At 37.1% G+C, this 18,038-nt stretch overlaps 1 protein-coding gene across 1 annotated transcript in view; it reads right to left on the bottom strand.

The window, feature by feature from the left end:
- The window catches only part of CNTLN (centlein), a 327,580-nt gene extending 312,410 nt beyond the window's left edge, over nt 1–15,170 (bottom strand). The window contains exons 1-2 of the mRNA XM_082843600.1: nt 14,801–15,170; nt 5,473–5,561 (exon numbers count right to left, since the gene is read on the bottom strand). Of these exons, the coding sequence (XP_082699726.1) occupies nt 5,473–5,561; nt 14,801–15,160 (449 nt within the window). The 5' untranslated portion in view covers nt 15,161–15,170. The remainder of the gene's footprint in view (nt 1–5,472; nt 5,562–14,800) is intronic.
- Nucleotides 15,171–18,038: the final 2,868 nt, after the last annotated feature.

Raw genomic sequence — 18,038 nt, 5'->3', positions numbered from 1 at the left:
CACCTGAACCACATGTTCCCAGCTGAGGTCAAACAAGGGGATGCTCTGTCTTCTTATTTCAGCTCTCATACTATAAACAAGTATTCTTCTCATGGTCTATCTAGTACCACATTTTTCACATTTCTGCCCTTCTGTTGATGATTTCACTGTTTCAAATGACCACTAAGCATAGTGCTGTAGTGCTGTCTAGTGTTCCTAAGTGCAAGAAGACTGTGACTTGCATATGGAGAAAAAATTGTGTTAGATAAACTGTGTTCAGGCATGAGTTACAGTACCATTGGTCATGAGCTCAATAGTAATAAATAAACAATATATATTAAATAAGATGTCTTTAAATAGAAACACATGTAAAGCAAGGTTATATGTTGATCAGTTGACAAAATGTTGTGACCAGAGGCTCACAGGAACTTAATCCTTTATCTCCCCTAGGAGCAATATTTCCATGTTTGCTAATTCAGTGTTCACATGACTTTATAAAACATAACTCCTGTGAATAACAAGAACTGACTGTAAACACCAATGGAATTGTGGGTAACATAACAGGATGTCTGGGATTTCCCTCAAAATAATCCACTGTGGTAGAGGGAGCAGAGGAGCAGAAAGGAAGTAGAAGTTTATAGATGAAACAAGATTGGTCATGTGCTGATAATTGTCCAAGCTGGTTGATGAGTAAACATGGGAGTTCATTAGTGTATTCTCTCTACCCTTGCATCAAATTAAAATTTTCCATAATAAAAACACATGCACACAAAAAACAAAAATATGTAAACAGACACCCCACCAAAAAACTTACAAGGACATTATAATAGAGTACCAAAAAGGCAAAAAAGTAAAGAATTATTGATAAGACCAGCATTTTTCCAAATGGGTACCAAGGGCATTTGAAGCAGTACAGGCATACCTCATTTTATTGCACTTTGCTTTACTGCGCTTCACAAATACTGCATTTTACAAATTGAAGGTTTGTGGAAACCCTGCATCAAGCCAGTCTACCAGCGCCATTTTTCCAACAAAATTTACTTCATGTCTTTGGGTCACATTTTGGTAATTCTCACAATATTTCAAACTTTTTCATTATTATATTTGTTATGATAATCTGTGATCAGTGAGTGATCTTTGATGTTACTATTGAAAAAAGGGTATAACTCTCTGAAGACTCAGATGACAGCATTTTTAGCAATATTTTTAAATTACGTACGTTTTTTAGACATAATGTTGCACACTTAATAGACTACAATATAAACATAACTTTTATATGCACTTGAAAACAAAAAATTTGTGTGACTTGCTTTACTGCAATATTCACTTTACTACAGTGGTCTGGAACTGAACCCTCAAAGTCTCTGAGGGTTATTTAATTGAGCGGGATTATCCTATTTATTTCAGGATGTTTAGCAATCCCAGCCTCCATCTACTATGTCATTGGCACCACTGGTTAAAACCAGTGATTCTGGCAAAGCTTTATCCACAAGGCCATTTATCACAGCATCATCATACAATTTTCATAAAAAAAGGAACGTTAATGTACAACAACAAGACACTGATTAAATAATATGGCATATCAAAATAATAGAATATATTGTAACTCTAAAAATATTATTTTCTTTTGAATAATAATTATATTCGTCTTGAAAATAATGAACTGACAACATGTCACTGACTTGCCCAAATCACACTGCCTTGAGTCTATTAGCCTGGAAATAAGAAAAAGGGTCCAAAACGGACAAATATCTGAAAGACAGAAGGATGGACTCACTGAGACAAACCCAGAGGAGAAAAATCCAAATAGTGTCTACAATGGAAAAGGAAGCTATTTTTTTCTGGAAGAGGCTCAGATAGGCTCTAATTACCCAATTAGTAAGTATGGAGAGCAGAAGTCCACAGGAATCAAGATGACTAAGGAACCATTAATCAAAAATCTGGGCTTCCCATTCATCCATGTTCAGAACAGCTACCTGCAGTATTTGCCTATAACAAATGGCCCAAGGCTACTTTCAAAAGAACCATGTTCCTGAAAAAGGTCCCTACTATGGTTGTTGGGACAAACAATACAATCAGAGAAGTGACTGACTTAAGAGCCTACTTCTCATTCTGTACAGTGAAGCCCATTTGCCATACATCCCTCAGGAAAGCTTGTTGATAGTCCCCTCCCTTCTCTTACACAATGCCCATAGTCAATCCTTTCATTCAGACGAGAAGCCTCTTGGTAACAGTTATATAAAAATGCAAAGTAAACTCATTAAAAGCAACATTTCTACATTAAGCAATATAGACCTTCATACAAAAACATGAACAGTCAGTAAAGAATCATCAAACACTTGAAGAAAACTATCAGCATTAAAGTAAAAGAGTAGGAACAAACAGAAGTTACCCAACAGGAAACAAAGATAATGTAAGAAACAGAGAAAAACTTAAAAATTATAATCACAAAGATTAAAAACTTATCCTTTTAAAGAAGACTGCTATGAAAAAGGAAACATCAAATAAGAAATTTCTTAGAAGTAAAATTTTGATTTCTAAAACTAAAAAAAAATCAAATAACTAAATAGGGTAAATGGAAAAAAATCCATGTACTGATGGAAGAAAATGTAAGAAGACCATTCAGGAGACAAAACTAAAAGATGGAAAATATGACAGAAAAGAAGGCCAAGTCCAGAAGGTCCAATCTCTAACAGAGTACAGAAGGAAAGAACAGACAAGGGGGAAAATATGAGAATCATATTTTTCTTCAATTGAAATAAAATCTCCAGTCTTGATATTGAAAGAACCCACAAAGGCTGAGAAGTTTGAATTTTTAAAAGACTCAAATTAAAAGATGATGTTGAAATTTCAAAATATCATATATATGAAGAGAAAATCCTAAAAACTTTAAGCAAGCTACCTAGAAAGAAATAAGAATCTCACTTGCACTGGGATCACACATACACTTGATAACACCACTGTATGCTAAAAGAAGATAACAAAGCTATACTTCAAAAAATCTGAGGGAAATTAAATGTACTTAAAATTTTATGTTCAGCTAAAGTATCAACCAAACATAAGGACAAAAGAAAGACATTTTAGGCACGTAAGGAGTCAGAAAGTGGACCACTTATGCATCCCTTCTGAGAAAAAAATTTTGAAAATATAATCCAACAAAAGAAAAAGGAAGACGTAGGATCTTAGAAACTGTGGCACTAGTTCAGGAGTACAATAAGAAGAAATCCGAGGATGGCAGCTATGAGTAGGTTTAGAAAGCAATTGGCCAAAATTCATACCATAAACCAAAGGGCCCAAGGAAGAATGTCTTCAGCCCATTATTCAAATGTCTGAACACTGACATTCTTTATGCTAAGAAATAGCAGAAAAGAAAAGCAATTAGAAATTCCAGGGGGAAAAAATGTTGTCCAGGAAGACCAAGGCACAAATATAAAATAACTTAAATGTAGCATAATTTGGGTAATTAATGGACTATAAAGAAAGATATTCTATTTGACTTTGCTATTTGGAATATTCTTTTTTTGTCATACCATTTCCCTTATCAACAGGTCCAAACACACTACATGGTTCTCAAGGAAATAATATTTACATAATTATAAAATTATAAATGCAAATTACAAGTTTCCAATTTCAAAAGTCAATTCAAATTCCAAGGTATCTCATTGTGGACATCAGAATTACCTGGACATCAGATCTATGGACACCAGAATTACCTGGAAAGCTTATTTTAAAGACTCCTGGGCCTCATCCCTAAAGATTCAGTAGATCAGGGGAAAGTTCCAGAGACCTGCATTTTAAGAAATTTTCCAGTCCCCAAGGAAAAGAGGAAATTCTCTTCCAAGGAGGAGCCACTCAGCAGTGGACCTGAAGAGGCTGCTGCCAGCAAGAGCAGCAGCTCCAAGAAAAAGAAAAAGCTCCAAAAGCTATCCCAGGAAAATTAGAATGGACATTTCCCTAGTAGGGCATAACTTGCAGAGATATTTCTCAACCCATCCCCTATAGCCCAATAAAAATTTTAAAAATTAAAAAATTTTAAAAAAGAAATTTTCCAAGTATACCTTATGCACATTAAATTTTCAAGATTATAGCTGTAAAGCAGTAATCTCCAAAATTTTCCATTACATATCTTATGAGCAAAAGGCTTTTGAGTACCCACCCCAAAATATATGTGTATATTTATTTATAAATTGTTGATATACTTTTATGTGACCGCATATTATGTATATTATAAAATGTAAAAAATAAAAATCTTAAAGAATGAGAAAGATGACCTAACAATAATTTATTATTTGGTTCTGTCTCAACCAAGAGTAAAGGGAAAATTAAGAATCGCTTTAGAAAGTTGTAAAAAATAAATTAGAAAGTTGAAAAATGTATACAACTAAAAGGAGAGGAGGATAATGAAAGAATCAAAGAAATCCCAAGAATATATCTTCTGAAGTCCTATTCTGCTAAAAAACAGTAAAACTGAGAGTGATCACATTTAATCTCTAGAATGACTGAGGAACTAATAAGGGTACTTCAACAAAATACTTAATTCTGATCATCAAAAGGAAAATCTCATTGATGAATTAGACATACAAGACCATGAGAAGAAACTAATTATTCTGTTTTAAGATTTCACGATAACCAAGGATGGTAAAATTAGCCATGGGTATGTATCATAGATTTTTCAAAGTCAAATTCCAGACAATATTAGAATGATCCCAGGGCTAGCGACTCCAAAGGTGAATATACTTCAAGTTATCAAAAACTGATATTCAGTTTATATAATCATAATTCCAATTAAAAAAAAGAAAAGGCAACCATATGCTTAGCTTCTCATTTAGGAAATATAATGATATCCATTTAATAGGAAAGCAAGTGTTTTAATTGCTATCTACGTGTCATGAGACTACTGTATACCAAATGTTTGATAAGAAGTACCCAGCATCACTCCACTATTTCTAATGACCAAGGAGAGGCCCAATAATCTATAGTTAAATGACTGGGCATCCCCTCCAGGGTAATACGGAAATCTCTCAACCTATTCCGGAACACTTACTCTACTCTGGCAAGGTCAACCCAGGCTCTCAAATACACACTGCAATTATCTTAGGGGAAAACTGAGCCATGTCTAGGAAGGATCATGTCTAGGAAGTTGCCTACAGGGTCAGTCTCTGAAGCCAAACAACAGGAACTTCTCCAATTTTTAAAGTTGAGTAGTAAGAGCTTAAAATATACACACACACACAAACACATACACACAAAGTGTCTCTCTTACCTGCAAACTTCCCAAATATGTCAGAATATGAGTAGAAGATAAGGCCTAGCTGTACTTAGCAAACTGACACACCTTGAAATAAATCCAGTAATTATAATATCATGCTCAACATTCCTTTGGAAATCAAATGAATCTCTTCAGGGGATTAATGCCAAGTGTTAATTTTAATAATGAAGAAAAACAAATTCAACAAACTAAATACTGATGAAAAAAATAACTTGGAAACTCACCTTTCCACAACCAAACTGATTGCTTGCGTGAGATCTGGGTTTGTCACCTGGAGACGTTTCCACAAAGACCATACGAATTCTTTATCAGCCTTAAAGAAATAAAAGACATTTTAAATTCATTGCTTTGTAGCTACAGCAGAGAAGGCAAGATACTGCATTAAATTAAAAAATGAAAAACGTAATTACTTGATCCCTAGTTCTATAACTATAAAACAGATTCTTGAAAAGTATAACGGGAAAGCTTTATTTTAAAAAGTTCTTACACTGGTAACCCACATTTATTTTACTATTTCTCCTACTCACATTTGAGGGTGCAAATGCTGAAGGGCTGAATATCAAGGTAAATTTGTTCTAAAATGAGACTGTCCTCTAACTATTGCTCCATTTTCAGCTGCCCTTTTCAGCAAAATTCCTTGAAACAGCTGCCTACAATCATGGTCTCTTCTTCCTCACTCCCCACTCACTCTGTAACCTCCTCCAGTCAGACTTCCCTCCCCACCATAACGCTAAAATCATTTTTCAAGGTCCTCTATATTATCAATTCTTAATAGGCATCTCAAATTTAATTTATCCAAAATAAAGTTTTTGACTTCCTACCCTCTTACAAACCTGCCCTCTCTGCATCTCAGTAAATGACACCACCAACTACTTATTGTTTAAAAACTTAAGATCTAGGAGTCAATCTTGGTTGCTCTCTTTCTTCACATTTCATATCCAAACCATTAGTAAATCCTATTAGCCTTACCTACAAAATATATCCCAATTCTGAACACTTCTACCTAGTACAAGTGGAACAAGTACTATCCACCATCTTACTACGAGTCAACTCCACCACTTGCCTAGCTCCCTATAATGGTTCCCTGGGTTCCTTACAGCTCAAAATCGTCCAGTGGATTTCCATCAGATTAGGAAAACAATCCAAACTCTACCAAGGCCACATGACCCTACACATCTGGTCCTCCAGCCTCATCTATCACTCACCCTCTTGTTCACAGGGACCTTCTGGCTCTACTTGTACCAGGTCCTTTTAAATATACAATCTACCAGATTTTCATGTACATTATTACCTAACGTCGCTCAAGTCTTTGTTTAAATGTTACCTCTTCAAGAGAAGAGAAGTCTTCCCTAACTACTATATTTATAGCCACCAAAACCCACAAATCTCTGGAAACCCCTTACCCTGTTTAATTATTTTTTTCAAATCACATTTCATTTTATAATACTATATTTGTTTGGTAGTTTATTTGTTTGGTTTTACTTCTGTGACATCATCTATTCTCCCCTTCCTCTTAGTAACAGAAACAATTTTTGATCTTTGCTGCCAACTAACACTGGCCTCTCTTGCCTATGGGCTCTGTGACTGAGTTCTGCCAATTAAATATAAGAAATGTCATTGGAAACCTTAAAATTGGACTTAAGTCTACCAAATGTGTTACAATTATTTTTTCCCAGTATGTTGTTGCTTATTTGACTTTATTTATGATGGAGACTTTTTGGGAAAAGGTAGTTATTATTTTTATATATTCAAACTTATCTTTTTCATTATGGCTTATGGTTTTCTTCTACAAGTTAAAAAAAGGCCTTCTCTACTCCAAGATTGGAAATATATTTACCCATACTTACTTCTTAAATTTTTATGTTTTCATTTTTTAATGTTCAAATCTTTCATTTTGTTTGACTGTTTTTTAAAGACTTTTGACAGCTGGAGTACTGCAAAGTACTACCTTACCTAACTATTCTTATATGTCATACTTTATCTTTTAGAAGCAAGAATTCAGCATTTAGGTATTAAAATGATTTCAATTAAGGACAAGAAATGTCAATATATAGAGAAATTACATGTCATAAACCTCTGGTGAAGGAAAAGTTAAACTATGTAACATTATGTGCTCTTTTAAAAGGTATGTTGATGAAACTACAAAATCCCTGAAACGAATGTTATCTGGAGATTTATCTTATAGCTTGCTTCAAAACAAAAGAGTAACAAAAAAAGAAAACTACAGACCAATATCACTGATGAACAGAGATACAAAAATCCTCAACAAAATACTAGCAAACAGAATCCAACAGCACATTAAAAGGATCATACACCGTGATCAAGTGGGGTTTATCCCAGGAACGCAAGGATTCTTTAACATACGCAAATCAATCAATGTGATAAACCATATTAACAAACTGAAGGAAAAAAAAATACCATCATCTCAATAGATGCAGAAAAAGCTTCCAACAAAATTCAACACCCATTTATGATAAAAACCCTCCAGAAAATAGGCATAGAGGGAACTTACCTCAATATAAAAAGGCCACATATGACAAACCAACAGCCAACACTGTTCTCAATGGCGAAAAACTGAAATCATTGCCACTAAGATCAGGAACAAGACAAGGTTGCCCACTCTCACCACTATTATTCAACATAGTTTTGGAAGTTTTAGCCCCAGCAATCAGAGAAGAAAAAGAAATAAAAGGAATCCAAATCGGAAAAGAAGAAGTAAAACTGTCACTGTTTGCAGAGGACATGATACTATAGAGAATCCTAAAGATGCTACCAGAAAACTACTAGAGCTTATCAGTGAATTTGGAAAGTAGCAGGATACAAAATTAATGCACAGAAATGTCTTGTATTCCTATACACTAATGATGAAAAATCTGAGGGAAAATTAATGAAACACTCCCACTTACCAATGCAACAAAAAGAATAAAATACCTAGGAATAAACCTAAGGAGACAAAAGACCTGTATGCAGAAAACTATAAGACACTGATGAAAGAAATTAAAGATGATACAAACAGATGGAGAGATATACCATGTTCTTGGACTGGAAGAATCAACATTGTGAAAATGACTATACTACCCAAAGCAATCTACAGATTCAATGCAATCTCTACCAAACTACAAATGGCATTTTTCACAGAGCTAGAACAAAAAATTTCACAATTTGTATGGAAACACAAAAGACCCCAAATAGCCAAAGCAATCTTGAGAAAGAGAAATGGAGCTGGGGAAATCAGGCTCCCTGACTTCACACTATACTACAAAGCTACATTAATCAAGACAGTATGGTACCCGCACAAAAAGAGAAATATAGATCAATGGAACAGGACAGAAAGTCCAAAGATAAACCCATGCACATATGGTCACCTTATTTTTGATAAAGAAGGCAAGAATATACAGTGGAGAATAGACAGCCTCTTTAATAAGTGGTGCTGGGGAAAATGGCTAGATACATGCAGAAGAATGAAATTAGAATACTTCCTAACACCATACACAAAAATAAACTCAAAATGGATTAAAGACCTAAATGTAAGGCCACACACTATAAAACTCTTAGAGAAAAACATAGGCAGAACACTCTATGACATAAATCACAGCAAGATCTTTTTTGACCCACCTCCTAGAGAAATGGAAATAAAAACAAAAATAAACAAATGGGACCTAATGAAACTTAAAAGCTTTTGCACAGAAAAGGAAACCATAAACAAGACGAAAAGACAACCCTCAGAATGGGAGAAAATATTTGCAAATGAAGCAACTGACAAAACAATTAATCTCCAAAATATAAAGGCAGGTCATGCAGCTCAATATCAAAAAAACAAACAACCCAATCCAAAGATGGGCAGAAGACCTAAATAGACTTTTCTCCAAAGAAGATATAGAGATTGCCAACAACCACATGAAAGGATGCTGAACATCACTAATCAGTAGAGGAATGCAAATCAAAACTACAATGAGGTATCACCTCACACCAGTCAGAATGGCCATCATCAAAAAATCTACAAACAATAAATGCTAGAGAGAGTGTGGAGAAAAGGGAACCCTCTTGCACTGTTGGTGGGAATGTAAATTGATACAGCCACTATGGAGAACAGTATGGAGGTTCCTTAAAAAACTAAAAATAGAACTACCATATGACCCAGCAATCCCACTACTGGGCATGTACCCTGAGAAAACCATAATTCAAAAAGAGTCATGTACCACAATGTTCACTGTAGCTCTACTTACAATAGCCAGGACATGGAAGCAATCTAAGTGTCCATCAACAGATGAATGGATAAAGAAGATGTGGCACATATACACAATGGAATATCAGCCATAAAAAGAAACAAATCTGAGTTATTTGTAGTGAAGTGGATGGAGCCAGAGTCTGTCATACAGAGTGAAGTAAGTCAGAAAGAGAAAAACAAATACCATATGCTAACACATATATAAGAAATCTAAAAAAAAAAAGGGGGGGGCTTCCCTGGTGGCGCAGTGGTTGAGAGTCCGCCTGCCGATGCAGGGGACATGGGCTCGTGCCCCGGTCCGGGAGGATCCCACATGCCGCGGAGCGGCTGGACCCGTGAGCCATGGCCGCGGAGCCTGTGCGTCCAGAGCCTGTGCTCCGCAACGGGAGAGGCCACAGCAGTGAGAGGCCCGTGTACCGCAAAAAAAAAAAAAAAAAAAAAAAAAGGTTCTGAAGAACCTAGGGGCAGGATAGGAATAAAGACGCAGATGTAGAGAATAAACTTGAGGACACAGGGAGGGGGAAGGGCAAGCTGGGACGAAGTGAGACAGTGGCATGGACATATATACACTACCAAATGTAAAATAGATAGCTAGTGAGAAGGAGCCACATAGCACAGGGAGATCAGCTCAGTGCTTTGTGTCCACCGAGAAGGGTACGATAGGGAGGGTGGGAGGGAGACGCAAGAGGGAGGGGATATGGGGATATATGTATACATATAGCTGATTCACTTTGTTATACAGCAGAAAGTAACACACCATTGTAAAGCAATTATACTCCAATAAAGATGTTTAAAAAAAACAGAAAAAAAAAATAGTAAAGAGTCACATGTATTTTTCACCTCAACTCCTCTACCTAAAATACTAAGCAAGAAAGGTTAACAAAAGTAAAAACTTAAAAAAAAGTAGGTTTTCATCATTTACAAAATAACTGAGTTACTCCAGCTTAAGTAAGTGTGACTTACTAATAAAGGACTTAGCTCTAATACAGTTAGAAGGACAAAGTAAGAAATCAATAAATATCTGATGAAAAAAATCTTTACATATTAATTTATACATTTTTTTCTCTTTCTTTTTGCTATTGTTATGGTTAATGGTTATTTCACATCTCCTCTTTAATCCCCACCAAGGAGAAAGTAACAACAAACCCTCCTTAAATTGTTTTCATCATAGAGGCCAGAAAAAAAAGCCACCAGAAGAAAAGACTCCTCCAGAAACAGTCTATTGTTAATTTATAACTACAATTTATACCCAGAAGTCACTAGGGGGAGACCTTTCTAATTTCCAAATTTCTCTATTAAACTTCAGTTATTAATTTCTTTTGTTATTAATTTATGATCAGCAATGGTATTCAGATTTTGTCACCTAAAAATACTCAAATGTATAAGTGATACTTGACTTGAGAAAAAGAAGTAAGTTCTTTTGTGAGCAACAAAATGCTACAAATGGATTGTGGGACTATTGTACAATATGTATTAGTTTTTGTAAGTTTTTTAGTTATTTAAATGCTATATAATCTTCAATGTGGGTTATACCTCTAATTATTAAAAAGACGCTCCTTCATATACAAAAAAAAAAGCCCCCAAAAAACACAAAACTAGTTTCCAAACTATTCCACACATTATTAAAACAAGGAAACTAACTACTACCAACCATATTATCTTTATATTTTCCTTTCCTTTGGGCATTTAAAATGTTCTTTTCAAAAATTAAAAGTAAAAATCCTTAAATATTACTCATTATAAAACGCCTTATTCTTACTACAAAACTTCCACACAGAATCAAATAATTTAAAATATAAATTTAAAAATACTACTCCTTCTCACAAAGTTTATTAAACTCAGCCAATGAGAGCTGACTAAACGCCCGAAGATTTGGGTCTGAGTTATCTTAGCAGTGGATTGGCTTTGACTTTCACTTATCAACATGGAAATAAATATCAACTTTACAGACACAGATACACAAAATTATCTTTTTCACTGGGTACCTACTCTCCCACCACCTAGTTTAGTATATGCCAACATAATAGGCCCTCGATTGACCTCTACTGCACGAATGAATTCAACAAACATATGAAAACTATTTTCTATATTTAAACAAATTAATTTCCTACCAGAACTCAAAGAAAACAATGGAAAGAGTTTAATTACAAAGTATGGCACAAACTAGCCACTCACTAAATTATAATTATGAAAAATAACTGTACAAAAAGATTCATCTATTAGAATACAGCTCCTAACAACAGTGAGAATTCTAATTATACAACATGTTCTCAATTTTTTTTTCTTTTTTTGACCGTGCTGCACCGCATGCAGGATCTTAGTTTTCTCACCAGGGATCAAACCTGCACCCCCTGCAGTGGAAGCGTGGAGTCTTAACCACTGGACCGCCAGGGAAATCCCTCAATTTTGTTTTTTCTTTGTGAATGACTGGACAAGGTTTCAACACACCTAAATGTCTACTAAAAAATGTAACTGGTTGATTTCTGTAGTTATATACTCTTAATTCCAACATCACATACATCATGAAAGTTAATTTCATCATGAAAGTTGGAGTAATGCACATATATTTCATTTAAACGCCATAATATATCTTTACCTGAAATTGGTATATAGGTTTAGTAAATATTTTTGGCTGTGACTAAAAAGAGAAATATGGTTTGAGATATACATAAATTTGTGTGTGTGTGTACACCTGTATGTGTGTCTATACATATATACATTACACATACATAACTTTTTCTTATCTGATATTCTATAAGTGGTAAAAAATGTGCACATACACATACCCACAACCCCATTCTTGGTCACAAATAGACCACAATCTTGAAATACAAAATCAAAATTAAGAGTATGGTGAAGTTAGGTTCTAAATCAGTGAATAAAGCGTGACTGTCATGAACCTGAAATTGATCTTTGGAGTACCTTTGAAAGTTCCTTAGAAAATGCTAGATTTGGAAGCTAACCTATTCTCAGTAAATCCAATACGGACAACTTTTCTTCCCACACTGAAATCAACCACTTTTTCTTCATCTAAGTATGTGTATGTTGCTTGCTAACCTGGGGCCATATGAAAAAAAGTTTAAATATCACAATCACATAGAGTAGGATGAGATACTCATATTAAGAGAAACAGTTGAAACAGGTTGTTTTCTATTACATGCTTATTCTGAGTCATTCCAGTGGACTGGAATGGTACATGGAATCACTTTCTTTTTCTTCACCAAGCACATATAATTGAATTCCTGTAAGTTAAACGTGGGGAGAAAACCAACTAATTTAAATGAAGCTGCAACTTATGACCAGAGACTAATTAATTAGTGGGGTTCTTTTTCCCAAAGTGTGCATTTTGCCCATTACTGGGCTGTGAAATTAATTTAGTAGATATTAGCAGCACTTTCTTAAATAATAGATTTTAAAAGAAAACATCAGAGTTCAGGACACACAGGGTAAATATTCTTTCTGAAATTATATGCATGTGTATGTGTGTCTACTTACTAGGTTGACGTAAAATGAATTTCTTATCTTGGGTACAATTTTTGAGAGCTGTGGAAAACACAGGGGTTAATACTATGTGTTCTTGGGTACTGTGATTTCTAGCTTAATATATAAGTGGAAGAACTAATTTTAAAAATGTAAAAGTGAATGTTTAATTACTTAAATGCTTTTTATAAAACAATTCAATTATTATGTCTCCCAAATTTCCCCAAAAGCAGGAGTATGATTTGACTGAAGTTTTATGGTATGGGATAGTGCCAACCTCATCTCACATTACTGGAATGCCTATGATCATCTAACAGTGTCAGTACTATAAAATCTCAAGAACCATTGTTCTAGGCTACCTATGACCATCTCAATTCTTACATCTTCCGTAGTCCCATTTTGAAAGAATATAATAGTTAAAGGATTGGGGGAAGAGGGTCATTGGGCTGTTTCCAACAGACTGATTTCTTAATCAAGTCAGTCACAAAACTAAACATCTTAGTTCCTTATCCAGCTCAGGGCATAACTATGGTAAATACAGAGTAAGGGGTAGCGGAGAAAGGGTGTAGAAGATATGGGCAAACAGCATCTTAGATTAGGACTTGCCAAAGTAACAAAGCCCTTTATCATGGATTCACATCTTTAAACTACCCAAAGGTGAAGACTGAGATGACAAAACGCTTTAATTCCTTGGTGTCTTTTATTTATCCCTTTGCTCCTTACCCAGTGAAGAATAGAGAATGGAAAGTCAAAAGGAGGCAGTCACATAATACCTCCCCAACTTGTTTAAGCAAAGACATATTCAATTTGAACAAGACTACTGTGTTTTTACATCCCTGACTCAATCAGTAAAATCCTGCAAAAGAATCCAATAGAATTATGAGAATGAAATTCAGGAATTTTTATTAATCTAAACTTATGATATTGTTTATAAAGTTACCTTGTTGTTTAGCAGTTCTTAATTGGTTCTGTCTTGAAGACAGAGTGACTCAAAGATCTACTGTTGAGTGAATTCCGAACATTTAGTCACCCAACCCTGTTAAAGGTTCTGGTAAATTCGGAGAAGAGATGGTGGTAAGGATGCAAAACTATAAAGGAAAATCAAATCTTTCTGAACATGAGTAGTCAAGCCATCTTTGGTATATACGAACTCTACAAATAACAGGAAAGTAATGTTAAAGCAATTGATTTAGTAAATGCTTTTCCCAGGCAAGATGAAAATGAGATTTCTCTCTCCAGAAGTATGGAATTAACATAGTTGGTTAATAAATATTAAGCATCATCTACTGTGAATGAAAATTCCCAGCCTGAGACTCCCTAAAAATTATTGGTCTGTTTTAACAACTTAAGTTTTACTTAAGAACAAGGGCAAGTGCGGGTTTGACAATTAAAAACAGGCTCCTTCATCCATGGGTTTTATTTCAATAAGAGTGTTTCCACTTTCCCATTCCACATTTCAACTCAGGGATTGCACTCCTGCTGCACCAAGTACCACTACAGTCACGACACAGACCTTGGGCTTGGGGGCGGTAGGGGTGCGACTGCGCGTTTTGGTGGGATCCAAGTGAGGTCAACCAAACCCAGGGCGCCTTGGCCGACCCTGCCCGCCCACTGTCCGGAGAAGGGCGGGAGCCCGAGGTCGGCGAGCCGGACGAGGCCGCCTCCCTCAGCCCAGAGCTGCGGGCCAGGCTGGGTGTGGGAGCCGGCACCGGGCGCCGCCGGGCGGAGGTGGGTGGCTCCCAAACCCGCGCAGCTAGGCAGCCGAAGGCAGAAGGAGACGGGCGCATTTCCCCACCGGCCCCGGCCCGGCTGTGGAGGGGAAAGACCGGCGGCCACCTCGATACCTGACACAGGGCCAGCTCCTCCTTTACGCTGCTCAGCTCTTCCTCCAGCAGCTGCGTCCGGGTCACCATCGCCTCCTCTACCGAGATGCCCTCTAGTCGCATGGACCCCATGGGCGCGCTGTGGAGGGGAGCCTGAGCCGCAGCTGTCCGCCCTGGCCCTCGCTGGCCCTCTGACCCTTCTTCGCCCCGCCGGGGTAAATCGCTTTTGTCCATGACGCCCTCCCGCGCTGCGCCCGCAAGACCCGAAGTGTCGCTTAGCACTTCGTGTGCCACAGCTCCCAGCCCAACACGTGGGGACCCGGGCCCCAACTGTCGCGCGGCGGGCGGAGGGAGCTGTGAGGGCCGCAAGCGCGCCGCCATGGCCGCGGCTATTAACGGGTCAAGTTCCCTCTAGGAAACTCCTCCTCCCCTTCCCCATCCGAGCAAGCCCGAAGCTCCGAGCTGCGCATGCGCCCGACTTTTCCCGCCTTGGCGCGCGGCGTTTCGCGCTCGCGGGTCCTGGCTGGCTTCCCGCGGGCCGCGCGCCCGGCGCGAGCGTTAGCGGCGCACGCGCCGTGGCCCGAAGAGTCAGACGGCTCCGCCCCGCGCACCATCCCCGCGTGCCCTGGTCAGTCTTTAACCTGCAACGTCACGGCTTCCCGCACGCCTAAAATCCTACCTGCCGCTTTGCGCCTAGCTTACATCCCACTTTTTAAAGTCTTCCTTGACAAGCCCCTACCCCCAAATGATCCCTAACTGTGAATTCCTCTGCCTTCAAGGCCCCTGCCAACTCGTTTGTCACGTTTCATTGACCGCCCTGTAGTGTTAGTTATAGGGCTAATCCCTCCAGCGCTGTTGTAAACTCCTTGAGGATCAGGGAATAAGTTTTACACTTAAGTGTTTTCTTCAAACCCTTTAGCAAAACTGCTTGACGTACAGCTGACAACCAACTGACTGATGTCGAGGAGATGTGGAAAGCCTTGGGCTGAGCTGGAACTAGCGGGCAGGTTTCCCATTTGAATTATGATCTTTTGTGCACCCTTTGTCTTTTGCAAGAGTCAGGACTTCCTTTGAGTTTTATGTCAGCTTCTTTACGCAGTTGGCTGCGTATCAGAGTGAGTGTGACCCGCATTCCCACAGTTTGGATCCTTGGACTAATTTGAAGCCAGTAATTTGGAGCGTGGTTAAAGAAACAAGACCAACTCTCTTTATTGTTCATCCTCTCTTTTTCTTCTTTTTTCCTTCCTTCCTTCCTTCCGGCTTTGTTTATAAACTTTGAATAACCTCTTTTTCTGTCATTAAAACACGTCCTACTCGTGATGAGTTTAGTAAGGAGATGCGCTTGAGCTAGCACTCGAGTTCTACCGAAAGCTAGATCGCTGTCCTCTGCGGAAAAGGTTCCAGAGTACTTGGAGAGCTGAGATGGGTTAAGGAGGACTGTGGAAATAGGGAGGTGACCGTTTTAACTGATGACCTCTTCATTTAATCAAAATTACCGCTTTGTGCCAGAATCTAGTCAGCACATCAAAAGACACCCTCCCTAGGGGATATGGGGATATATGTATACATATAGATGATTCACTTTGTTATACAGCGGAAACTAACACAACATTGAAAAGCAGTTATACTCCAATAAAGATGTTTAAAAAAACAAAAGACACTCTCCCAGTCAGAATTCTGCTGAGGCAGGATGATTGTGCTTTCTTCCCACTGAAGGTGAATATTTAATAAAATTTATAAAAGGATTACACTAGAAAAAGTACATATAAGCCTGTCTTAAAAGTAGCTACCATATTGAACATTTACTATATGCTGAGTCCAGTGATAACTACTTTTCATATATGTACTCATTCAATTCTCACAACATGAGGGTAAAATAGATGTTATTATCCCCATTTTACTAGTGAGAAAACTGAGATTTAAAAAATTACTCTACCTTGTCTGAAGTCCCACATCTGGTATTAAAGCTAGAATACAGATCCACTTAACTCTAAAACCCATCCTTTGATCCCTACCCTTACTCCATACCTGTCACTTGAAATACAGCATTAGGTCTGATAGCACATGAGACTTTGTTGGGTTTAAGACTATGGGAATTCTAATCACATGACTCACATATTTGGCATGAAATCAATGCGAATGTACATTTTCAATGGCTATTTGGTACTCACTCAGAGGGCATCATTTCATCTAAAATGAAAAATAAATAGAAAAATTCTTTTGAAAGGTAGTGGAGTCTCTTCTATTATGTACAATGGATAAATAAACATATTTGAAAAGAAGGATATATCTGAATCTATGACTAGGTAGACAATTTTTTTAAATTTTTTTTGGTGCTAAAATACACATAACACAAAATTTACCATTATAGCCACTTAAGTGGCTGCAAATAAAGAACAATCCAAAGTTGTTAAGTACATTCAAAATGTTAGGCAACAATCACCACTATCTAGTTCCAGAACATTTTCAACACCCCAAACCAAAAACCCTTACTTATTAAACAGTTACTTTCCATTTCTGCTATCTCCCAAGCCTGCCCCAGGTAACTACCAATCTGCTTTGTATCTATAGTTTTGTCCATTCTGCATATTTCATCTAAATGAAGCCATTCAGCATGTGGCCTTTTATGTCTGGCTCCTTTCACTTAGCATGTTTTCAAGCTTCATTCAATTTTTAGCATGTATCAGTACTTCATTCTTTTTCATAGCTGAATAATATTCCATTTTATGGATATACCACATTTGTTTATCCATTCATCCATTCATGGCATTTTGGTTGTTTCCACATCTTGCCTATTATGAATAGAGCTACTATGAACATTCGCATACAGGTTATTATTTGAACACCTATTTTCAAATATTTTGTGTATATACCTAGGAGTGAAATTGTTGGGTCATTTGGTAATTCTATGTTTAACTTACTGAAGAACCACCTGTTTTCCACAGTAGCTGCCCCATTTACATTCCCACCAGAAATGTATGAGAATTTCAATTTCTCTGCATCCTCACAAACACTTGTCATTTTCCTTTTTTATATTGGTTATACTATTGACTGGGAAATAGTGTCTCATTGTGGTTTTGATTTGCATTTCCCTAAGGACTAATGACATTTATCATCTTTTCATGTGCTTGTTAGATATTTGTTTATTTCTTTGGAGAAATGTCAATTCAAGTCCTTTGTCCACTTATTAAATGGGCTGTTTGTCTTTTTGTTATTGAGTTGTTAACAGTTCTTTACTGGCAGACAATTTTCAAGAACT

The sequence above is a fragment of the Leucopleurus acutus genome, assembly GCF_964270905.1.
Source record: "Leucopleurus acutus genome assembly, chromosome: 7".
Taxonomy (NCBI): Eukaryota; Metazoa; Chordata; class Mammalia; order Artiodactyla; family Delphinidae; genus Leucopleurus; species Leucopleurus acutus.
This window is presented reverse-complemented; position numbering and strand designations above follow the sequence as displayed.